Source organism: Lynx canadensis, chromosome D2, assembly GCF_007474595.2.
Source record: "Lynx canadensis isolate LIC74 chromosome D2, mLynCan4.pri.v2, whole genome shotgun sequence".
Taxonomy (NCBI): Eukaryota; Metazoa; Chordata; class Mammalia; order Carnivora; family Felidae; genus Lynx; species Lynx canadensis.
The window spans coordinates 72,730,167-72,755,692 of record NC_044313.2 but is presented as its reverse complement, the minus strand read 5'-3'; the positions used below and the strand labels follow the sequence as shown (position 1 = coordinate 72,755,692).

At 52.5% G+C, this 25,526-nt stretch overlaps 1 protein-coding gene across 1 annotated transcript in view; it reads right to left on the bottom strand.

Annotated features, from left to right (window-relative positions):
* SLC35F3 (solute carrier family 35 member F3) overlaps positions 1-24,890 on the bottom strand; it is a 120,738-nt gene extending 95,848 nt beyond the window's left edge. Inside the window, exons 1-2 of the mRNA XM_030335429.1 lie at positions 24,789-24,890; positions 7,945-8,269 (exon numbers count right to left, since the gene is read on the bottom strand). Coding sequence (XP_030191289.1) covers positions 7,945-8,269; positions 24,789-24,864 — 401 coding nt within the window. The 5' untranslated portion in view covers positions 24,865-24,890. The remainder of the gene's footprint in view (positions 1-7,944; positions 8,270-24,788) is intronic.
* Positions 24,891-25,526: the final 636 nt, after the last annotated feature.

Genomic DNA, 25,526 nt, shown 5'->3' with positions numbered 1-25,526 from the left:
TCACTACATCTCTTGCTGGTAAGTCTAGCCGAGGGCCCCTTGACCCCCCATCACACGGATATGGCAATGATTTAAATGGCTACTATTCTTCAAACGCAGGATCACGTGCAATGGACCTGACCTTTTGCAAAATTTCCACAAAACTGCATGGGAAGGCATAACATTGCCGCAGCTGAATTAGACGTGCTCTGAAATTACAAGGTTAAATTGGATAACCTCCTTACACTGCTGAACTGCCAAGACAAATCACTGATATCCCTTCAGGGATTAACAAAGACCTCAGATAACCGATGGAGGCTGAACTGAAGTACGTGAGGACAGAGGAGATCAGGAGCTAACACAGTATTTCCTCCTTGCCTCAGTGAAGGCTGAAAAATCACTTGTGGAATATTCTGGACTCCTCAGTAGGAGAGTCTGGTCATCAGTGAATTTCGCGGGAGCCAGCAGCTGTTTAGCTGAGATGTGGTGGTGAGGTGGGGATGATACGTGAAGAGAAATAAATGAGCCAAACTATGAAGGCCATGATGACAGGACACGGTGGTGGACCCTGTACAACAGGGGGGACCTGGTGTAAAAGCATGAGGGTGCTGTCACTGTCTGGGTCATGAGGACAATGCTCTGTGCTTCGTTTCTCCACTAATGCCTCCTTGACTATTACAAATGGTATCTTAAAACAGGCAGAGACGATCTAACCTATGCCAGCCACCTCCTCTCATTTCTTCCTTTGCTGACACTGGGATCCATTATGACTTCCCATCTAGACTTGGAGCATGGCTTGTGTGCTCAGATGGCTATGTGCACATGCATGTGAATGCACACACGCGTGCGGTGTGGATGTGTGGTGTGTATGGGGGGCTAGGGGGAAGGTACTCCGCCTCGGCAGCAAGCCTGACCAAGATCCCCTGGCATAAAGATGGTTATATATCATTACCATTATTTACCACCAAGCAGAAGACACAGACCAAACTAAAAACTAACGTTCCCAAATATTTTGCCCACTTTTTCTAAACCAGTTACAAAAACAAACAACAAAACATCATACGTCAACTGCAAGGGCTCTGGATGTATCGTTGCTTTGGGGGTTGATGATTCACAAAAATGAGACAGGAAACAAGACTGCTACACGTCAGGAGGAAGGGTGAGGGCAGAAGCATGTGCTGAAAACACGACATTGTGCCGCTCCCTCTGCCCGTCGGGCCCCGTGAGCTGGTGTCTTGGCCGGGGTTCTCGGGTCCGTCCCACAGGAGGCCAAACAGGCCAGGCCTCCTTGCCACCTGACTCCTGTATCCAGGGGTACAAAGGTAGCTTCCCCCACTGGGTTATGAGCAGCTCAGGGGCAGAAATGTGCTTGGAACTTCCATTCCCCAGTGCCCCGCTGTGCAGGGTCAGAGTAGGCATTTGGTGAGGGCCTACTACACAAATGAATGCTTGTAGGGATCAAGAATGAACAAGCCATAGGTAACCAGGGCTAACCCTGGCATTCGGGTCTGGGTGGGGTGGGGAGGTGTGGGGGTAACCACAGGTCCCTTCAAGAGACAGAGGGATCCCCATCCCAACATCAATATCCCCCCATTGAGCACCCCAACCCTCCAGCCTTGCTTCACGTGACACATTATATTTTATTTATGTGTTTGTTTCCCCGCTAAAATGTAAGTTCTACACAGGCAGGGATTTTCACTTGTTTGGGTCACTGCTATGGATACAGCAGTGACCAAACCCTGGCAGATTTTGTAGAATGAATTCTGGCAGATTGTGTAAAATGAATGAAAGGGTATGTCCATCCTGCTAGAGTTGGAGATCCTTGCTGCCTTGATTCCACAGTGCCCTCACCCTATAAAGAGCTGTGGATGGGAGAACGGGCCAGAGCACGTCTGGGGCTCGGAGTAAGAAAGGGCAAGGAAAGAAACCCATCAGCCTGCATCAGACAGAAAGCCCGATGGCACTGGGAAGGCAGGGGTGTGCTGGGGCATCGCTAATGAGGGCTGCCTTGGTGCAGCCTTAGCATTCACACGGGGCCCAACAAACATGTACCGATATTTCCTGGAAAGAACATCTCCCCCCGATTTTCAGAATGCCTGAGTCTGGTGAGAAAATAACCACTGGAATGCTGTTCACCAAAACAAAAGTTTGCTTCAGGGTAAAGAAGTGACAATTCAAAGCAAGATATCTGGCTTTGCAACACTTCAAGATTTACCACTGTTTCTCAGGAACTGGGGTCCCTCTCCCCTCACCCCCTAAAAAAGCCTCACAAAGAAATGAAAAATGAAAACCCCCGAGAGGCATGGTGCCGTGGATGTGAATTGGGGAATTCTGTAACCAGTTGTATAATTAGCACTCGGAAGCCTTACTTTTGAAAGCAGCTCTGATTATCTGTCTTCTACTCAAAACGTCCTCAAGGATCCCACTGCTTAGAGAATAAAGCCCTTGATCCAGCAGCACCCAAAGCCCTTCCCCTCTGGGCCTCAGTCTGACCTACAGCTCTAACATGTACGGGGCCCTGTCTGCCCCAGCCAGCTGCCCCAGCCAGCTGACTGCCCACCCTCCTGCCTGCCTCCTCCTTACATCTCTTACAGCTCGTGTGATTTTCACGTGGGTCTCTCTCCCACTCCAGTGTGAGCTCCTAAGGTGAGGAACAACACCTGCGTGACCCACATGTTCCCACGTGCCCCAGATACACTGACGTCAACAAGTGTTCGGCAGTGGTGTTTCTAGATCCAGTCTGATGGCGGTGGTGGTACTTCTAGATCCAGCCTGATGGCGGTGGTGGTATTTCCAGATCCAGTCTGATGGTGGTGGTGGTATTTCTAGATCCAGTCTGATGGCAGTGGTGTTTCTAGGTCCAGCCTGATGGCGGCGGTGGTGTTTCTAGATCCAGCCTGATGGCGGTGGTGGTACTTCTAGATCCAGCCTGATGGCGGCGGTGGTGTTTCCAGATCCAGCCTGATGGCGGCAGTGGTGGTGTTTCCAGATCCAGCCTGATGGCGGCAGTGGTGGTGCTTCTAGATCCAGCCTGATGGCGGCGGTGGTGTTTCTAGATCCAACCTGATGGCGGCGGTGGTGTTTCTAGATCCAGCCTGATGGCGGTGGTGGTGTTTCTAGATCCAGCCTGATGGCGGCAGTGGTGGTGTTTCCAGATCCAGCCTGATGGCGGCAGTGGTGGTGTTTCCAGATCCAGCCTGATGGCGGCAGTGGTGGTGTTTCCAGATCCAGCCTGATGGCGATGGTGGTGTTTCCAGATCCAGCCTGATGGCGATGGTGGTGTTTCCAGATCCAGCCTGATGGCAGCAGTGGTGTTTCTAGATCCAGCCTGATGGCGGCGGTGGTGTTTCCAGATCCAGCCTGATGGTGGTGGTAGTATTTCTAGATCCAGTCTGATGGCGGCGGTGGTGTTTCTAGATCCAGCCTGATGGCGGTGATGGTACTTCTAGATCCAGCCTGACGGTGGTGGTAGTATTTCTAGATCCAGTCTGATGGCTTCTCTGTTCTACCTAGAATCCTTCCATGGCTCCCCCCTAGTATCCACACGAGAATTCAACCTCTGTGTGAGGTGTGGGAGGTGTGGGAGGATCGCCAGGGGCTGCTCCCGCCTAGCTTACCTCCCACAGCCAAGTCAGAGCCCCTCGCATGCCATGCTCTCTGTGTTCCCTCTGTGTTTCCCTGTGCTACTCTGCCGGCCCAGGGTGCTTTGGCTTTAAAGAGCTTGTCCCTCGGTCATCTCCGCTAGGAAACCTTCCCATCCTGCCGAGGACCCATGCCCTTGGCCTCTCTCCTGGGCTCCCCTGCACACCCCCACACCTTGCTTGCCTATCTGACTCCCATACCAGCTGCTCTCTGAGGACAGGGACCATTTATCATCATGTCCCTAGTGCCCCGCCCGGAGAAGACGTGCGATGCCATTTTCAGAACGAACAAGCCTCTGGCTTGCAATTGCCCCAATTTGCTCCTTTGACCTTGAATGTTACAGCTGCATGAGACCACACACACACACACACACACACACACACACACACACACACACGGTTCCTGCATTAAGACCGTTACCTCCATACCCACTGGGCCCTGATAAGATTTAAGATGAAAGGTATCCAAACTGCCCTTTCCCCTTTCTTGGCTCAGAATGTTTCTCGCTGTTTCTAAAAGAGAATCCGTTGGCTAGCTTCCAGAAGCCTGAAGCTACAAAAGGCAGAGGGAAACATCTGTCACCACTGTATCGTTCACTTTTCTTGGCAGCTGCATGATGGCAGAAGGTTCTAGCATTTGCTTATGAAAAGAAGTCACTACTGGAAGAAATTCCTGGCAGACTTTCTGACAAGAGTGCAGGAGCCCCAGATCTGCTCTGGCTGATTTCCGCTCCCTGTGGTGAGCCCTGGGATCTGAGAAGCTGTCCTCCTGATCTAGAAAGTCATCCCTCTCTGGGGCATGGACCTGATGCGGCCTCTTCCTCGGGTGCCCAGCTGTGTAGGAGACTCACAGGACCGCCCCCTTCCCGTTGTGACTGCGGTTTCTGCCGCGCCCACACGCATCTCCATGGCCGGAGCCCAGCCTGGGTCCCAGGCACCACTACTTTCTTGGCACATCCCCATGGCCCGCTGTCAGCAAGAAGCAGGGAACCAGAGGCATGAGACCGGAAACCCAGTTCAGCTGGGCTGGGGGGTTTTTGCATCTGTGCCCTTAATTCCTAACAACAGTGCCCAATCGTGAGAAGCCCGGGCCAGCTCTAGGATGCCCCGTGCCGCCAGCAGCACCCGGAGTTGACTTCTCCAAGGCATAACACCTGCATGAGGCCGCAGGGTTAGCACTTCCCCCAAGACCCGCCCCGGTCATTAAAATCGGTCATCACGGTACAGTGACAGTTGTTCACATCTTAACAGCATTTCACAGTTTACAGGGCGCGTGCATGGATGGTGCCGCATTTGATCGCACAACAATCTCGTGTGCAAGACGGTGCACGTGTCATCACCTCCCATTTACAAGTGAGCATCTGAGGCTCCCACAGCTTAAATGATTGCCCATGGAGCCTCTCCTCTCTCGAAAGTGGCACAGGACCTGAGCTCAAACAGTCCCGGGGCCGGAAGTGAGTCACTCATCGGTTCCACGTGGGATGGTGAAGCCTGGTTCCTACATCTGGTCAGATTAGCGGCATTTAAAACCCTGTAGCTAAGACTCACAACTCCTGGGCCTTTTCAGTCAAGGCACAGCCCTTGGCCAGCAGCACCAGCATTTCCTGGAAGCTTGTTAGGAAAGCAGAAACTCAGATCCATCCAGAACTACCCAATTAGCATGTGCCGTCCAGCAAGATCCCGGGTGGACATATTGGGTTGCAGGGGCTGTGCACTAGGCAACGTATGCTCTCCTTTCCACTTTGGCTGACTTTTCTGGCTTCACACTGGGAACACAGCTCGGGTGGGGAGGGCTTGGGGAAAAGAAACTTCCATCAGACTGCTTGATAGCCACAAGAAGCGTTGGCTTAACTGTTCCCCTCTCTGTGAAAAAGGTCTCCACCTTTGTCCTCTTTTCCCCAGCTTCCTGGCGAAGCACTTTTAGCCAGAGACACACCTCTTCCGCTGACTCTAGATCCTTCCCTCTCTGGCGCTAATTCTGATAAAAGCACAAAGAGGGGAGATGTGAGTTCAGTCTTCCTTGAGTTCTGGGAATCCCAAAGTCTGTTTAGAGAACCCCCAATTTGAGTTGTGACAGAGTCATGATCTCCTAAGCGAAGCCTGTGAGGCTAAAATTTTTTCTCTCCCTTTTATTGACAAAGAATCTTTCCTTGCCCCTTCAGTGGTGTGCACGGCTTGACCAAGCTACCCACTCAACTGGTAAGCAAATGGGCCATTCTGCTTAGAGCTGATTTTTAAAAAGATGGTTAGAAAGATTTTTTTAAAGAGGCGGACCTCAGCTTTACTGTAGAGACTGGGCAAGGTTTTAGGTGGCTTCGCTGACCATGTTGTGATTACGGACCCTGCTCCTCACTGCCGTCCGGATCGCTCCGCCTCCACAACCTTTTCGTGATTCTGCAGGAAGTCCTGACTCTCCAGACACGTTCCGCAGAAAGACAATTCTGCAGTCGGTGTTGACTGATGTCTGTGTTTAGCTAATCCACTTGGGTGACCTCTCGTTCTTCCCCCCTGGCCTTTTTACCCCCCCCCCCCCCCCCCACTGAGCTTGGTTTTTTTTTTTCTGTGCTTGTTCTCAGCAGTCAGTTACATGGCTCGAGGCCTGCCCGGAGTAGCCAGTCGCGCCCGTCTTGTCCCGAGGCGAGTGGCGGTCATGTGAGGACACGTGTGTAAACCAGCAGTCACCGCTGCCCTCAGGGGAGGCCCTGTTAGAGCGCACGCAGGTGAAGGGAGCAGGGAGAAACACGTCACCTTCTCCACCAGCGATTCTCTCCCAAGAAAGGGGGCATAAGCTCACTTCTAACTCTTTGCTAAGGGAAAGGGGCTTCATATTCTAGTCAGTTTCACGGAAGGCAAACGCTCCATCACAAACTCTGCGTAGAGCCACATGACTGTTAAATACATCATTTACCGAGTGTCTGTTCTTGTCTGCGACCAAAAGCAGACCGTTATTTTTCTCTTGCCTTGGGGCCAATCTTGGGCCCTCAGGAAGTTTCTAGACCTATCTGTTTCAGTCTGCGTCTGGGTGCTCTTCAGGAGAGGCGCACGAAGTCCCCCTTTAGCAATGTCTGGCTGGCCCGTGAGCCGCTGGTTCAATTCAATGCTGAGAATGCCCCAGGCCTGGGCCCCAGTTCCAGGCTTCAGGCTCCTTGCTCTAGGGGCCTTGTCTACTGAATTTGCTCGGATTCCTTGCCACTCAGGGGACGTGTGAAGCTAGCCTTATGACTCCGTCTATGCTCCATTGGAGCCCCTTCCTCTGGAATCAGTGGTCCGATTTCCAATTTGGTCTTCCAGTCCCAATTCTGTCTGTCGGAACTGTAAAAAGTAGGGCACCTCACGCATCCGCCTGTGACTGACAGCGACATAATGGCAGATTCCCGCAGGAAGGTTCTGATCTGAGTCTAGACCTCCGTTCCCCAGACTCGTTGCTCCTTGGACCCGTGATGTTTTTCGTTACCTTGTGATGTCTAATGGCAGCTTGAAAACAGGGGCGGAGCTCGGAGCAGATGGTACGAGGGGCGCGGTGGTTTCGTGGGGCATGTGTTTGGCGGGGTGGGGGTGAGGGCGGAAAGAAGGCAGTGGGGAGGAGACCCTTCAACTTTCAAATTTTTCCCCCACCATGAGGGCTGACAAAAAGATAAGTTCCCAGGGCCCACCTGGTCACCTTGGCCAGCGTTCTTGCCTCTTTTTGTTTCTTCCCTGAGTAGATCAGATTTGGGCCAGCAGGAAGGCCTCCGATCAGGGCAACCATGAGATCCAACGACTGGCATAGGATGGGGACTCAGGGTCAACACCGACAACGTGACTTCTAAGGAAGGCTGGGGGGACCCCGCTGTACACTGAGGTACAGAGTTTGTCAGGGTTTCTGGCTTCTTTGGGAAAGGAAGGTCACACCAATGGGCTCCACGTGGGAAAGTAGAGTCAACAAGGCCTAGACGCTGCTTTGACTTTGAGAGCCACCCTCTCCAGGCCCAGGCAATCACACCACAAAGAAGGAGGTGTCCTGGGTCGGAGAGAGGATGAACGATCAAGTCTTTGAGGAGGGGCGATGGAACGACAGAGCTGTCCCAGTTGTCCCCTTTCTGGGGACCTACCACAGGCTGTCTCTGAAAGATGCTGCCTTTTGTTTCACACAAAGGACTTCTTCGGGCTGAAGACACAGGAAGCAGGTGCTCACCACCCCAAGGGGAGAGGATTCTGATCCTCGCCCCACTAAGACAGCAGGTGACACCGTGACCTCTGACCGCTGCTTCCCCCGGCCCGACGCAGCGCCAGCACTCAACAGAGCGGCCCGGAGCGCGGGGCCTGCCCCCACGGAAGTGCCTACCTGTATCTCTGCTTCACAGACTGCTTCTCTGCGGACTTGCAGACGTGCCCCACGTAGTACAACGGGAAGAACAAAAAGTTCCAGTTGGTGGCAAACCACGTCAGGGTGAAGGGGGCGTCGAACTTCCTGAAGGTCAGCTTGGCGAGCTGCGTGGAGCCCGCCCAGGAGGAGCACACGCACAGCACGACCGCCACGCCCCAGAAGATCTTCTTGAGCTGCGCCCGGGAGCATCTCCAGCAGCGGTGGCTCGTCCTCCCGCCGGCCTCCGCCCCAGCCGGCGCCTGGGCCTCCACCGGGCCCGGGGAATCCCGGGGGCGCTCCTCCCCTGGAGGAAGAGAAGGGGTTGGTTACCTGGGGGCCTCCACGCCTTCACCTCGTCGTCCCCGAAACCCAGGGGAGAGCGGGAGCGGGAAGGCCCCCGACCCCACTTGCCATTGTCAAGGCCAGCTGCCCCAGGGAGGGGATGAGGGGCCGTGGCAGCCTTCTGGAACAAAACTTAAACAGAAGACGTTTTCGCTGGTTCAGTGATCCTCCAGGATCCCGACCCCCGAAGCATGGTCCGTGGGCTAGGAGCATCAGCGCTCACCCCCAGCTTGTTGGAAATGGGAGACTCTCAGGCCCCACTCCAGAAGCCCCGAGTCGGAATCTGCCTTTCCACAAAGCCCAAGAGACTCTTGGATACAGAGGACAAACTGAGGGTTGATGGGCAGCGGGAGCGGGGGGCAAACGGGTGATGGGCATTGAGGAGGGCACCTGTGGGGAGGAGCACTGGGTGTTGTATGGAAGCGATGAACCACGGGAATCTTCCCCCCAAACCAAGAGCACACTGTATACACTGTATGTTAGGCAACTTGACGATACGTGATATATTTATACATATACAAAAGAATCTGCCTCTCAACAGGTGGTTTGCGTGCACACCAGTGTTTGGGAAACACGTCTCCAGCACGCATGGAGAGGCGGAAACATTTTCACCCTGGTCTGTGTCGGCTCACCCGTCCTGCTGTGCTCCGGGGCACCGGGCATGCCGGGTCCGGGGATGCGTGCCTGAGAAGGGCACAGGCCCTGACCTCTGGAAGCTCCCAGTCCACGGATACCAGCTCCTTCTGCCCGTTCAACGCACGAATGCCAAGATGCTCATCTTACTCCGCGTGGAGGGCAAAAATAGACGTTCCCCCTCTTCTCTATTTGCTTTGTCTTCCTGCCGACGGCCTTCAGTCCCACTGCGAAGCGTTACTTAAAAACCACAGCCTCTGGCAGCGGAGGCTGTGGAAGGCCTCAGACACCCCGTTCTAAGCCACGTGACTTCTGGGAGCCAGCCTGCAGCCCGAAGCCTGGCCCTGGGGCAGAGTCGTTCCCACAGACCAAGAGGAGGTAGAAAGGCGTTATTTTCCACCGTTTGGTTTTCATTCACGATTGTGTGCGAGCCGGTCAGCTGGAAATGCAGACAGAGCTGTAACGGTGCATAGGGGGGAACCATGGACAGATGCAAATTTCCGGCGCACTTGCCTTTCAGACGGTCAGCCCGGCACTTAGCTGGACGGGGGCGCCCAGTGCTCAAAGGCCGTGTCTATTACAGGGGTGCAGGAGTCAGTGCAAAATCTCCTGGGGCCAAACATACTCTATATATTCTGTTTAAACACGGCCAACTGAGCTTTGTGCATGATGCTGTCTAAAACAGTAAATGCACGAGGCAAAAATCCTGACCCAAATGTCAGCCCCCGGCTGTATCTGTTTTAGCCAAAGGTTCTACCAGGCCTTACGTGGCTACTCACGTGAGCGATCACGTCCTTTACTGGCTCAAATCCTGCTCGACACCATCTCTAGTGTGCTTCCTTGCCTGCTTTATTAGTGTTTAATTTCTTTCTTCCTCTTACTTTTCATGTGAGTGTATATGATAACGAGAAGGCCTCTGGAAAATCAAATGCTTAATCACCCTCTCAGCTTCCGGCAAGTGGCAGGTCTCTGTCATGGGCTGGAGGGCAGGAGACAGGAGGGCGAAAGCAAGCAGGTTCGCATCCTGTTGGGTTATGTCCTCCCACCAGTATGGCTTGACTTTGTTCCCAGCGAATCCCCGCAACTTAAGGGAAATTTAATTTCAGATAGATGCACGCATATTTCAATTTATATACACTGATTGCCGGGCATGCGGGACTGACCCTGCAGGCTTTCATTAATGGGGATAATTTCCAAGCAGTGTTGGGGGTGATTTCTCAACCACCGTTACCACTGTCAAAAACTCATGGAAAAGACAACTATGGAGATGAAAGAAAACGTCCACGGACAAATCAAATGCAGTTTCACACGACTAACTTCCTACTAAAGACGGACTCTGGAGGAGGCTGAGTAAATTCAGGCTTGCGGGTTTTTTTTTTGTTTTGTTTTTTGTTTTTTCATTTAGCCCTTCTCTGTGCCAAATACAGTTTTAAAACTTAAAGAATTAGGGGCACCTGGGTGGCTCAGTCGGTTGAGCGTCTGACTTCGGCTCAGGTCATGATCTCACGGTTCGTGAGTTCGAGCCCCACGTCGGGCTCTCTGCTGTCAGTGCAGAGCCTGCTTCGGATCCTCTGTCTCCTTCTCCCTGTGTCCCTCCCCCACTTGCGCTCCCTGTCTCTCAAAAACACATAAACATTAAAAATAAACACCTTAAAGAATTAAGCGATGACAGATGCTGTGTGCTGTTCCAATGAAAGAGAAAGTCACCAAATCATGTAATGCTGTGTTAAAATACTCCCGTAGATTTGGAATCAAGAAGTTATACTCTTTTTTATAAAGATTTTTTAAATGTTTATTTACTTTAGAGAGAGACAGACAGAGAGAAAGAGCTCGAGATGGGCAAGGGGGAGGAGAGAGAGGGAGACACAGAATCGGAACAAGGCTTCAGGCTCTGAACTGTCAGCACAGAGCCAGACGCAGGCCTGGAACCCATGAACAGTGAGATCATAACCTGAGCCAAAGTCGGACACTTAACCAACTGAGCCACCCAGGCGCCCCATGAGAAGTTATACTCTTAATTTTGTAAGCCTTTTGGATCATTTAACCAAAGGAATATTAAGAACACACAAGCTGGTACAGCGTGTGACTCTTGATCTCAGGGTTGTGAGTTTGAGCCCCACGTTAGGTGTAGAGATTAATTAAAATAAAACATCTTAAAAAAATAGACAAGCAAAATAAAGACATTCAAAACTACAATCTAGGCTCTTCTTTAAAAATAAGATAGAACAATGTTTCCCAGCATTAATAGGCATCATAAGAAAAAAAGGATTCCATGATCAGAAAAGTCTGGAGAATACTAGGTAGATAGATCAGAACCAGGTTGCTTTGCTTAAGGAGTATTCAGGGCTGATGGGCATTAAGAATTTCCACAGCTACAGAATGTGTGTTTCTTATATTATTTAAACGTAACACCTGTGGTAGGAATGGTGCCCCTTGGAACACACTTTGGGACACTGGAACAGACCCACAAGGAATCGTAGGCATCCAAGCCAAATTCATTGCCAACTTTCCATTTCACTGTACTGAGCTTCTTATGAAAATAATAATTACTTATCAATTTCATTGCCTCATTCATTCTTAATACTAGATCTACCTCCCATAAACTAAAAGTTTTCTTTACAAGTAGTTTACAAAATTGCTGAATAGCATACATAATAAGGACTACAGACTAATTTTAGTACCCAGAGATAATACCAAGGAGATTTTGCCACAGTCTCCCTGGTCTTTAGTGTCTTTGTCTCACACACACACACACACACACACACACACACACATACACACAGCAAAACTGGGATCATACTGTATTTCTTCTAGTATTCATTTAACTGAATGGACTTCATAACAGCATGGACTTCATAAGTTTCAAAGGGCGACATTCAGTATGATGTATCATAGGAATATCTCAGCTGACTCGGGAGCTGACATGAAGCATCTGCCCTGTGCCAAGAGCTCCAGGCAGCAATGAAATACATATAAAGCATGGTTACTGTTCTTCAGGAACTTACAGTCTGTCTGGGAGTGACAAAACAGACCTGTGAAAGAACTACAGAACAATCATGTGTGAAACAGAGGGATTTTGACTGTAATGGAAATTGTGAACACAGCACGACCAGCATGGGTCATGATACCGGTGGAAAGAACCAGATGATGCAGAAGGCTGGCCTGGATGAAAGAGAGAAAGGCCCTGAGTAGAAAGTGGAACAAAGTTCAGGGTCAGGAATACACAGGGTGTGCTGAGGGGCAGTGAGGAAGGCGGTGGGGTCTGAAATCCATTGCCACCTTGCCCCACCTTGATACCTAATTTTTTTTTTAATTCAAGTTAGTTAACATACAGTGTTCTTGCCTTGGTCAGACACTCGGCCAGGGTGGCTGAAAGGATGGGAGAAAATTCAGGTGTTAGTCGTTCTTTATTTAGGAAGTTCATACCCCAGCATCTATAACCAATAGGCAGAATTAGTTAAGGAGTAAATAGAGAGTGATATAATAAATTTGGTTTTCAGGTGCATTGGTTCTCCACTATTTTTTTTTAATTTTTTATGTTTATTTATTTTGCAGAGAAAAGAGACAGACAGACAGCATGAGCAGGGGAGACACAGAACCCGAAGCAGGCTCCACGCTCTGTGCTGACAGCTCAGAGCCCGACATGGGGCTCGAACTCACAAACCGCGAGATCATGACCTGAGCCAAAGTCAGATGCTTAACCGACTGAGCCACCCAGGCGCCCCTGGTTCTCCGCCATTTGAAAGGCAGCAAACGTACCCCATGTCAGGTACCATTCTCAGGGTCATTTTAAATGCACTGATTTATGCTCAGACTTCAGAGAGAAGGAATTACAACAAGAGGTAGAGCATCCCTTCTCAAAAACCTCTCAAGTCTTCAAGCGCAGGAAACTCTTGCTGACTTTCCCTCCCATCCTAAATTGCAAGTCAAGGGACTCCTCTGCCTTTGATTTCACTCCTTTAGTAGAACAGCTGAAACAGGAAGTGCAGATTCCTGGAAGGAACAACCGAAACAGGAAGTCTCAAAGAAATCAGTGCGGAATTAGCCTCACGCTGTTTCCTGTCTCGGCTCCTCTGACCATTGTTGTACGACGAGGAATGCTATTTATGTCACCTTCACTCTTCCAACACCCCCTCCCGCCAACCACTAACTAACTACCCTTCTATCCACGATCTTGTGCCTTCCATCCTAACTTTAGCCTCAACAGTTCTGCGGGCAAAGTGGACCATACGCTCTGGCCCCCTGGTTGTACTGCCACACGCTGGAATTGTGGACTCAAGCATCTCCCTATTGGTTATGCCACTTGATTCACTCAGAAGCGCTGGGGGACAGGAGGGCTCTTCCCCGGGTCGGAGGAGTGTTCTCTTATGCACAACGTGCACTTCATGACGTGGTGAGACGTAACCACACCTGTGCATGAACTTCCATCTGGAGCTCTGTCCCGGAGTCAGGCAATTTACTGAAACCATGCTTCAGTCCTACCACCTGCAACATCACACGCACTGCTGGTCTCCTACTGGCACTTAGAATACATTCACTGTCTTGGGTCAAGAAGCAGCAGCTCCCAGAGACAGAGTCCGCTCAGGACAAGGAAACTCTAGCTCATAATGGGTGAGCTGGAGGTCTGTTTTAGCCACTCATTCTCAGGCCAAGGCAAGCCTCAGGAGCTGTCCACTGCTTTCCCCTGCGAAAGTGATGCATCGGGGGCTTTTTGCGTTTATTTAGCGAAAGCCCATTTCTATCATGAGAAAGGAGGAAAAACTGGAAAAGCATTCACTCTTAACTTAAAGTTCCCATAAAATAGCTCCTCCAAATTTCCAAGAGAACACTAGCTTTCTTTCTGAGGTCGCCTGAGAACAAGTAGACTTTTGGTGACTCTATGAAAAAGCATCCAGGAAGTTTGCACTTAGTAAGTGCCCAAATCATGTCTTAGGGGTAAAGGAGCCAGAGCCGGGATCAAAGACCTACTGGCTGGCATGGTCCCAGCCTCCCAGAAGCAAAGGCAATACCCGGTCTCTACTGGGAGGAGGTAGCCCTCAACAACATCTCCATCAATGAGACTTACATAATTATTTTTCATCGCTTTCTGGAGGCATACATTTCGTAACCATAAAGTTAACTTGCTTTAGGAGTACAATGCACGATTTTTATTACATTTACAGAATTGTGAAACTATCACCACCCTCCAGTCGTAGAACATTTCCATCACCTCAAAATGAGTCCTGATGCCCACTTTCAGTCAGCCATCCTTGTCCACCCCAACCCCAGACAACCACAAAGCTTCCACCTCTACCAATTTGCCTATTCTGGGTATTTCATATAAATACGGAGATTTCTGCATCTGACTTCTTTCACTGACCATCACGTCTTTGGGGTTCGTCCATGTTGTAGCACGTGACACCAGCTCATTCCCTTTTATGGCCGGGTGGCATTCCATTTTATGGATAGTCTACATTGTGTTTCTCCATTCATCAGCTGACGGACAGGTGCATCGCTTCCAGGTTTCAGCTACTGTGAATAACACTGCTGTGAACGCTCACATAAAAGTCTCTGTGTTACTTGTATGTTTTCCTTTCTCTCGGGCGGACTAGTTATGTTTTTAGGCTGCTTATCCAACTAACATTCACTGACACCCTCTTTGCAGCACAAAGGGGCAGTGCGTACGTGCCCGCATCTTACGAGGTTCTGTGCCTCCAGGCTCCATCCAAACAGGGCACGGCTGAGAGGTGCTCTGGGAACCAGAACCTACTCTCTCGTTTTTGTGTCCTGGACTGCCCAGGGGAGAGTGCCTGATGAGAAATTGCCCATTGACTGGCCACCGATGCATACACCGGTTCAGAGCCAGGTCACCCAACTAAGTAGCTTTTATAAAATTGAGGAGCTCAGAAGAAAGTTTTTGTTTACGGCCATGTGCAAGTGTAATTCATCTCCCAAAAACGCACGTCAGGTTTTGCTTACCTGATACACTCTTTCAATACTTGCGCAGTGAGTTTACGCATGATGGTGTGTGTGTGTGTGTGTGTGTGTGTGTGTGTGTGTGTGTGTAAGTAGTGGTTTGGAGAAGAGGGAAGGAGAGGCTGGATGTCCCAAAACAATGCCCACTTCACATATCCTGACCCGTTATGCCCACCCGTACTTGCCAGACCATGCTTGGACTCCTGGATTTGGGGTCGGAAAATACTCGCATTATTCATACGTGCTCCTGGCTAGCACTGGTCACAAGGAAAGAATAGAATCCACAGATGATTAAAGTTGGATGCTGACCCTGAGAAAGGAAGAGGTGGGGGCACAGGCAGGAAAAGGGATAAGTGACAGGTACGCGTCACTTGTATACACGCCTTACTCTCTGTGAGAGGATTTTATAGATCTTTTTTTTTTTTAACCTGTCATAATGTTGGCGGTCAGTATGACTATTGTTTTGCAGATCGGACGGCTGAGGATCTGACGGTTGCTCTCCAAGGTCACAGGTTAGTTAGTGGCTGAGATGCCCTTCCAAGCCTCTGACTCCCAAACATCGACAGGAACAGAGAGCAAGCACCCTTATTCTCCCCTACGAAAGTGGATTAGGGTCGTGGTGCCCCACACCCCAGTCAGAACTGCAGATCGCTGGAGATGGGCTTCAGGTTTCTGGAAGAGAGACCCTTGGAAGAGCCTCACTGGGTATGGGACTCTGGGCCAGGACTTACCATCCTGGAACAGTTTGTCATGAACTTCTGCGTCTTCCCCACCAAATTCATACATTGAAGCCTTAACCCCCAGTGTGCCTGTGTTTGGAGACGGTGCCTTTAATCAAGTATTTAAGGTTAAATGAGGTCATAAGGATGGGGTTCTGGTCTGACAGGGTGTGGCCTTATAAGAAGAGATGGCAGAGAGCTCACTCTCTCTCTGTCTCCCTGGGTGCATATGGAAGAAAGGCCACGTGAGGACATAGGGAAGGGGCGACCCTCTACAAACCTGGAAGAGACCCTCATCAGGAACCAGATTTGCCACCACCTTGATCTTGGACTTCCTGCCTCCAGAACTGAGGAAACCCATGTCTGCCGTCCGAGTCACCCAGTCCACAGTGCTTAGTTAGGGCAGCCTCGGCGGAATAACCTGAGGGAGTCACAGCGCTGTGCGCTGTGCTTATGGGGGTGGGAACACAGACCGTGACCGCCACCGTGCACGACGTGGGGCCAAGCTGCAGAGGACGGGGTACTTATTTGGATAACCTTTCAAGAGAAGAAGTAACTGCACTGATCGCTGGATTAGAGACATGAGATACTATCTCACACGCGTGCACCTCCTGTGAATTGCTCAGGCCTTTGTTGGAAAGTGAGTCCCGGAGGCAGTCTGCAGAGACAGAACACAAGGCAACTGCAAAGTTCTTTTTAAAAATCCAAACAGGCGCCGGGGTGGCTCAGTCGGTTAAGCGTCTGACTTCAGCTCAGGTCATGACCTCGTGCTTTGTGGGTTCGAGCCCCGCATTGGGCTCTCTGCTGTGGGCACAGAGCCTGCTTCAGATCCTCTGTCCCCCCTCTCTCTCTGTCCCTCCCCTACTTGTGCTCTCACTCGTTCTCAAAAATAAGTAAACGTTAAAAAATACAAATAAAAAACCCAAATGATTTCCCCGGTGTGGATACAGAACTGGGGGGGGGGGGGTGAACCCTGAAGCCCTACCCTGCGGCAGTTAGAGAGCTAGAGTGGGTCACGCCCACATCTGGCCAGCGGCCAGACATCCCAGACATCTGCAGTGGCATTTGCACCCCACTCTGCATTTCCTTAGAGGGCCCCCCATGACACTCAAGTGTGGAAAGACCGGCTTTAAGACAATCCCGACGGGTACACAGCCTCAGGCGAACGTGACATCTGAGAAAGTGACTGGCTACAGGTAAGCTTTCAAGGCAGCCGTCGGAGCCCCGGGGAAGGAGAAGTCCACGTCTCCCTTGGGAGGGGAGCAAGGCCTGCCTTCCAGCCAGCTCGCGGGCACCCAGTCTTACTCCGCCGCCCTGCCAGTGAGTGGCCCGCACAGTCCCCGGGAATCTCGCCATCTGCACGGCCCCGGGCACACGGCACCTCTGTACCCACAGCAGGGGCTCACCACATGCAGCCGGTGATGTTTGGGGGCGGCCGGTGACTCGCACACAAACACAGGCCAACACGCACACACTCCCCGTTGCTGACGTGTTTCCTAGTCAGAGGATCCCTTCGACCTGTGCGTGGACAGGAGCTCAGGCTGGCAGAGCTCATGGGGACAGGCCAGGGTTTCCCAAGAGGGTAGGCTGGATGCGGGGATGGCCCCTCCAGGCAGAATCCTTCCACGGGCAGGAAGGGGTGCGCCCTGGGGCCTTGTCCCCCAGCGGGGAGCGGGACAACAGGGCCCTATTTTAGCTGATGGCATGGGCTCTTACTCGATTTCCCTTGAAGAACAAAGCACTGTTTTCTGAAACAGACCACCAAGTTCTCAGCAGGGTCACGCACGGGCAGGACTGAACGCGTTCTGAACGGAAGTGGGGTCGGCCTGAACGTGTGAACCTCTTCCTCCCAAGCTTTCTCTCCTGCCTTCTGTACCAACTGATGGGGACGTGGCTCGGCTAATCCCGAACCATGAGGCTTTTCTACAAAAACACCCAGGCCTGCCTCGAGCAAGGCTTATGACTTCCAGTACCTTCCAGAGATCTTCCTGTACTTTTTTTTTTTTTTTTTTTTTTGGCATCGCCCCATCACCTGGGGGTCGTCTCTGGAGGCCAGCAGTTTCCGGCTGCTGAAGATTCAGGGAGCAAGTTGTACTCACACAGCGGGTCTTTCCTCCCCATGTTCAAATACCACAAGAGTACATGCCTCCTTGTGGACACACACACACACACACACGCACACACATGGTGCACGCACACAACACAGGCTGAATTTCTTATTTCTGCCGGGTTTCATTTCCTCAGAGCCCTGCTCCCTGGAGTATAGCTACTGAAGGGTTTTAAGCAGATAAACCCATCTCTGCTAATGAGGAAGCTACTTCCTAGACTCACAGAATGTGTCTTGCGAAGACAGTGGGTAGGAGATCTATTCTAATCCCCCATCTTTTCAGAGAAGAGAAGGCCGGGCTCCAAGAGGTGAGGCGACACGTCCAGTATATTAATCAGCAAGCGGGGGAGCAGGAAAGGAAACGTCAGCGTCCCGACCCTCACCCGGTGTTCCTCCCCACACATGCTTTCCCAAGTCACACGATGTCTTAACCAGTGAGTACGATCACTCGCCAAAAAGGCTTTTAAGAATTACATCTCTTCTTGGCTCTTCCAAGGCAGCTATTCTGAACTCTTTCCCACCTCTGAAGCCTCCAGTCCCCATCCGCGATCTTCGGCAGATGATTCCACGTCCTATGTTGCAAAGAAGATCAAAGTCACCAGCTCAGGTCCTTGACTTCCCTCCCCTGCCGTGTCCACATTTCTGTGTCTTTGCTCATCAGCTCTTCCATTTCTCTTTCTCAGGGCCACTGCCCCCTTCTCTCGTCTTGTGCTTTCTTCCCATGCCCCTTGCCGCACCCCCACCCCCCGCCCCGGCCACTGTTGCGTGAACCACATTTCTCCTGTGCTGGAACCAGCCTCCTTCCTCTGGTCTACAGCAATGCTTTGCTTTCAAACTCTCTCCTCCCCCTGAAGGTGGAGAACTGCTCTCACAGCCAGGGGCGCCTGGGTGGCTCAGTCAGTTAAGCGTCTGACTCTTGATTTTGGCTCCGGTCATGATTTTGCAGTTCGTGGGATCGAGCCCCACGTCGAACTCTGCGCTGACAGCGCGGAGCCTGCTTGGGATTCCCTGTCCCCCTCTCTCTCTGCCCCTCCCCCATGCGTGCTCCCTCTCTCTCTCTCTCAAAATAATAAGTAAATAATCTTTAAAGAACCACTCTCACTGCCAAACACATTAACCAAGTATCCCCATACCTGCTGTTCCTCTGCCTCACCCAACACTCACCCCTTGAGATCTGGCCGGCAGACCAGCACCCACCTGAAATCGTTTCTACAGAACCGCCCTCCTTGGCCGTACAGTAAAACCCTGGATCGCAAGTAACTTGTTCTGCGAGCGTTCCGCAAGACGAGCACACATTTCTGAAAAATTCTGACTTGATAAACGAGCGACGTCTTGCATTCGGAGTAACAGGGGCCGCCGAATGTCACGTGATCATAACTGAACCAACGGTTCTTGAAATCTGCTTCGAGTGCTTTGAATGGCAAGCAGGTTTCTGGAACGAACTATGCTCGCAAAGCAAGGTTTTACTGTATTTGCAACCACGTCACGCTCGCTCTTTCTTGGTTTTCCTCCTGTGGTTTCTATGATGCCCTATGACGTGGGTCCTCTGGTTCGGCCTGCAGAGACTTCTCTCCCGCCCTGTCTCCCAGGTGCACGTGGCTGTGAGGACTCTGCACGTGCCTACTCCCTCCCCTCGAGCCAGCTCTCACCTCATCAGTCACTCAGCCTCCGCCACCCCTCCCTCCACCTCCTGGCCCGCTCCACACCTGCGCGTGAAGGCACTGCCAAGGCTTCCGGCTCAGCCCATCTACACCCGACCCCCAACTCTCCTTCATGGATGTGCCTCCCCTCCCACCCCTGCCGTTGCCACTACTGTTCGTGGCATCTCTGCTCCTGGAGAACCTTCAGGCTTCACCTGTAGAGCTGCCTTTGGTGGCTCCCTTTCCAGCACTCCACCCGAAACCGTGATACGTTTTGACACTGTTGACTCTATCCTCCTGTCTTCATTCAAAAACATTAATTGTGATGGGTGAAATAGACTTCGTGACCCATTTGGAACACCACAGCTATAGAAGACTGTCCAATTTTCTCCGACTTCGATGGTGTGTTTCCCCCCTTCTTTGGCTTCCCCTTCCTCCCTGCTGCAATTTACTCTCCTGAGCCCAGCATACAGGAGGCCTCTGAACCCTGGCCCCTTCCGTCCCCCACTACTTCTTCAGGTAGCGTGAGCTCTGGCCCCAGGAGAGGGCACACAGGTCACTAGCTGTGCACCTCTGTCTGTGGGTTGCCTCTTCCAGGAACACTGTGTTCGTACCTCCCGCCCACGACAGCACAGGGCACAGGAACAGCCTCTACCACGCTGTCCTGATCGTGCTCAGGATGTACAGTCATCACCTGCATTTTGGAGATGACAAAGATCCTGAGGCCACCTCCAGGCTCAGCGGGAAAGCGTGTCCTTCGTTTATGTCATTTTGGCAAAGCGGGGGGCAGGGGGGAGACTGGTGGCCAGAGAGCTATTTAGTGGCCACCTGCGTCCCAGCCAGACGGGAGCGCGCCCTCTGCTGAAACGCGTCATTTATGTTATCACCCTTTCATGGAATTAAAAAGAAAATGAGATTCCAACATGGCATCTGTGACATTTCTCCCTTGTTTGGGAGCTCTGTGTAATTTATCCCTCTAGCGTCCTCAAGCAATATCCAGTTCATTCTCTTGCGCAGACTAGGTAACGTCTGTGTTCAATACACAAATGACAAATGACTTTTGTTACTCAACTTTCAGGTCTGGGACCACCCAACCAGGCAAACATTTTTGGGTACAGGATCCCTTTGGCAGTATGTTTCTCAAGACTCCCGTAAGACGGGACCAACAGGGCTGGGGCTCCACCTACGTGATAATGGGGCACCCCAGGATGACAGTCCTACCCCATTAATAGAAACCCAGTAGCCACACCTACACTGGGGGTGGCTGAGACGGGCTGACAGCCCCAGAGCAGAGGTACTAAGCATATCAATGACAGTGGGTCTGTGAGTCCCAGGGACGGTCCAGACCTCTACGCCATATTGTAGCAGGAGCTCCAGTGAGCAAACATTTACCCAGCCCTTACAGAGTGCCATGAGCAGATGCAACTCCCACTGCCAATCAAATGAAATGCAGTTGTACAGAGGTTCTCCAACACCCTGGAGCCAGTGAAGATCCGGACACGCAGCCTGACATGCTTACTTTCAAACTGCATGACCTTGCAGGAGCAGTTTCTCTGAACCTCGGTTTCCTTGTCTATCAGTTGGGGTAACAATGCTTATCCTTCCTTTGGGAGAAAGAGCAGGAAGGCAGCCATCTCCCCAAACAAAGTGTCTGCAACACGGCAGTCACATTCGCAAAAACAATCATTCTCAGTGTTAAGAGGGACGTCTCGTCCCTCTTCGCTTTCACGTAAGAGAACAGATTCCCACTAAGCTTGAGTCATTTGGCGAAGTTACTCAGGTCAGCACGAGAGGTGGGCACTAAACCCGGCCCACCTAATGCTAAAGCCCTCACTCTTTCCAGAATACTACACACCGCCAGCCTCTTGGGGAAACCTACTGCATTTCTCAACTACCGATTCCTACTGAATGTAATTCTACTGAGTGTGATTTAGCTGGTTGTGAATGTAGACGGTCCCAGGAAACACTGCTCTACTAGAGATGTACCACTGATCGATGCTCAGTGTCTGCATCCGATGGGAAAGGGAGGAAAAGGATCGGAGAATGAGATATGCTGTCAGACGGGACAGATGCCATCAACCTGGCTGGAAACCACTTTTCGAGCCTCAACCCCTCTCTGGGGCCCAGCTGCTCTCCCTTCTCATGCTTCCTGGCCAAGCCTGCGCACACACCAGTCCTTCTGCCTGAAACAGCTCACCCTCCCTTCTGCGCCTGACAAGTTTTCTCACTTCGGTTACAACACCTCTACCTCAGAAGGCTTCCTCCTCAGACAGGCCTCCTCTTGTTCAGGAAGGTCTTCTCCTCAAGGAGGTCTCCTCCTCGAGAGGGCCTCCTTAGATTACTCAATTATCAGCGTCCCCGTGATACTTTGTCCTTAGCTCTGTACCAGAACTTTCTCTCTTACACTAGATAATGTATCTATCTGCATGTCTCTTTGGCACTAGACTGAAAACTTCCCTGAGGAAACGAAGCTAGCGTTGTTGTTTATTTTTGCGTTTCCAGGGCCTCGCTAAGTGGGCAACGGATGGGGAGTCGGGTGGGATGAGGTCTCTGGCGAGTAAATGAAGTCCGCTTGTCCATTTTTCTGTGTTTCAGTTCAGCCCAGCATTGCATTTTCTATTTTGGTTTTATATGTGCCGCATGCTGGTGCCTTCTTGCCTCCCCATAGAAGACACACTCCACAACCCAATAAATATTCCTTGCTGGCTGCATTCTGTCACTATAGCCTGTCTGCCAGCCACACAGAAACAGCCACAGGATGGGGACCACCCTGCCCTGTGCATCCAAGGCAAAACAAAATGATTCAGCACTTCCAAAGCGAGCACATAAGATGTAAATGGTTTCAAAAAATAGACCAAGAGCCAAACTGAACAAAAACACCAAGCAAAAAAAAAAAAAAAAAAAAAAAAAAAAAGAAAGAAAAAGAAAAGAAAAAAAAAAGGCAGAGAGAAAGTGCTACATGTATTCCCGGTCGTACCAATGGCAGGTTTTATCCGGCCCTGGCCTGCAGACTTCTGCTGACATACACGTAGGTATCCTAGGCAAAAAGGGAACTGGGGGCTTTCTAGCATCACCGGAACTCTGTGGATGCTTCTAGATACCGTCCTCATTCCCTTACTCTTTGAGAGCAAGGTTTGCTGAAGGCACAAGACAGTCTGTGACTGGAGGAGTGCCAGACGTTTATTAAGGAGCTACTGTGTGCCAGGTATGTGCTAGGTATTATCACCCATCCTACCTCACTGCATTCCCAAAAGTCAGCTGAGGTGGGTTTATGACTTCTGTTTTACCAGGGCTCAAAACAAGGAAACTGAGGCTCAGCGCTCACGATTTACGCAAGTCGGGCGGGGGGCAGAGAAGGAGAAGGGCACAGTCTTCATCCCCGATCTCTCCGATTCTCAGTGAAATACACTTTCCGCTACAGACGCGTATGGGCAAATGTTGGTTAAAAAACCGAGTCCATGGCTTGCTAAGGTTGTCAGTGTGGACGGGAGGCTCAGAGTTCACCTGACAGTTACACCTAAGGCAACGGAGGAGGGTGTCCCCGTTTTTATTCCCTGAAGGTGAACCTGGGGCTGGCATGTCCCTCCCTGCCTCCTGCAGCACCTCTGGGGTCACGGGGCACCCAGCCTGGGTGACCTCGCCGTCCATATTCAGCCTGACTCCGCGGGCAGGTCAGACCTGTCCTGCACGATGGGCTGGGGATTGCCAGGGGCGGGGGCGGGGGGTGGGGTGGGGAGACACTCTGCTGTTGGAAAGCAGCACCAGCCCTGCTGTACTTAAAAGGTGGAGGTGGGTGACTTCCCACAAGGACCCCAGGAGTGGGCAGACATTTCCAGCTTCCCTATGGGACATACACATCCTCCAATCCTTCCCCTCCCCCATCTTGCACGCACGCCTGGGCAGTGTCCCTGAGAAGGCCTGGAAATGCAGAACCCCTTAGGAAAGTCGGCACATGCACTAAACTTAGGTGTAGATAACAGATACCATGTCTCTCCTAAGATCGGGATGGGGAAGGGGAAGAGACAGCTACACGGAGGGGAAAAAAAAAATCAGCCTCCTTTAGACAGAAAATGAAGCAAATGGTAAGGAGTTGCAGGTTCGTGAAGAATCGTGTCCTGAAAAGCACAGGTTTGGGATCAGAGGGCCCAGAAGTCCATTCCTGTCTCACCACCCATTAGTTATGGGTCTTGGACAAGTCAATCCGCCTTGCAGGGTCTCACAGTCCTTAGCTGTTCGATGGGGGGTAATGGTACCAGGATGGCTCCTGGTTGACCCCGGTGGGCCGGCTGGGCTGCGTGTGGAGTACACAACCGCCCCAAGTTTCCATCTCATTCTTACTGGTTCTCACTGTGACAAACGAGGACTCATGAGGGGTACAGGTCCTTGGAGGCCATCATACAGAGGTCTGGGCTCCAGGCTGCAGTCCCAGGGACAAGGTAGAAGCTGGGCTCTCTCCTACACACTGGTTGCACCGGGCTCTGTTAGCTCAGGAGACACGAAGGCCTGGAACCGAGGGGTCCGCCTTCCTGTCCCCACTGGCCGAGGGCTCCCTCCCAGCCCTCGCCTGGCCAACTTGGCCAGCTCTAGGAAGCCTCAGTCATTCCACCTCCTGTTAGAGCAGTTCAGGATGGAGCCTGGTCTCTCTCTGCATCCCTCCTCCCTGCCCCCCATCAGAAAGGGAGGTCCCCTTTACTCCAGCAGGATAACAGCTGTGTCTGAGTAAGTGTCTGTGTCTTTCCCCTGAGTTGGGGAAAGGACCTGTTTCCAGGCTGCTGGTGGCTTCTCTCTCACCTGCTTGCCCGCCCGTTCCCAGGGAGCTGGGCACTCACACTGCTGGGGGGCTGGCAGGCTTCAGGGGCAGGAAGGCTGATTTGGGCTGCGGCAGATACATATCTCCTTCCTCCACCAGCAGAGCAATACCTCTGGTCTTCCTAGGGGTGGGGGTGGGGGTGGGGGTGACGCTCCAAACCCAGGGTATTCAAGTGTGTGTGTGTGCGTGTGTGTGTGTGTGTGTGTGTGCGCGCGCGCGCCTGTGTGTGCAGTGTGGTGGTGGGGGTTGGTGTGAGGGAGAGCACTGGTTAGTGTCTGGGAGACCCCTTCCTCCTCCGGCCCCAGCTGGCAGGTGCCTCAGGACAGGACAGGCAGGAGCTCAGGCCACCGCTGCCCGCTGCTGTTGCCAGATGTACTGGGGGCCACGCAGGGAGGAGCCAGCCCCGTCTTCTGGCAGCAGGGGGACAGCCCCGCAGACCCCGCAGCAGCTCGGCCCGGCGCGCCCGGGAGCCACCTCTCCAGCTGCCACCCCCGCCCCCCGCAGGCATCAGGCATCGGGGCGCTGCACTGCGGGCGACGCTTCCTGGGGAGCGCGGCAGCACCCACGGCCAGGCAGCCCCAGCAGGGTGCCCCCCCCCCCAGCCCCGGGGCCATTACCTTCCACTTTGGTGAGGGTAAGGACCGGACTGTTGCAGGCGCTGAGCGGGGCCACCCGGGCCGAGTGCTTCTTCATGATGAGCCGTCCGCCTGCAGGAGCGCCTCCGCCGATCGCCTACATCCTGGGGCCGGCCGGGGCGCGCCTCTCGGGTCCGGTCCCGGTGGCCTCCGCCGCGGAGGAGCGCGAGCGGCTGGCCGCTCAGGCCCTGCCCCCGGGGCTGCCGGCCGGGCTCCTGTCGCCGCGCGGCTCACTGCGGCGGCCGCCCCTCCGAGCACATCTTCCCTGGCCGCGCAGCCACTCCACACACGCGCCCACAGCTCCTGCCTGGAGGTTGCTGCAAACTCCAACGTCACGTACAAGTGCGCTCCCCACGCCCACCCCACGGGCTCACCTGCTCCGCCCCGCGCCCTGGGACGCCCGGCCCCCCGCAGCAGCAGCCCGGGCCCTCCCTCCCAGCCCTGTCCCGGCTGTGGCCTCCTGCGGGGCTGGCCATCAGCTCCCAGGTCTGCCCTTTGCCACCACCCGCTCGCTTGCGGGAGGGGACACCCGAGAACTTAGCCTCGAGTTTAAAATGCGAGGCGTTTGACTTTGAATTGAGAGCTGACTTCCCTGCACGGAGTCCTGAGCTGTGGTTTACAGGAAGAAGTCAGGAAAGAAGGAAAGCTTCCCCAACAGCTTGTGTGAACTTCTTTGAAAGAGTCTAGGGACACGTTATCTTGTCTGGCCTCGGGGGACAA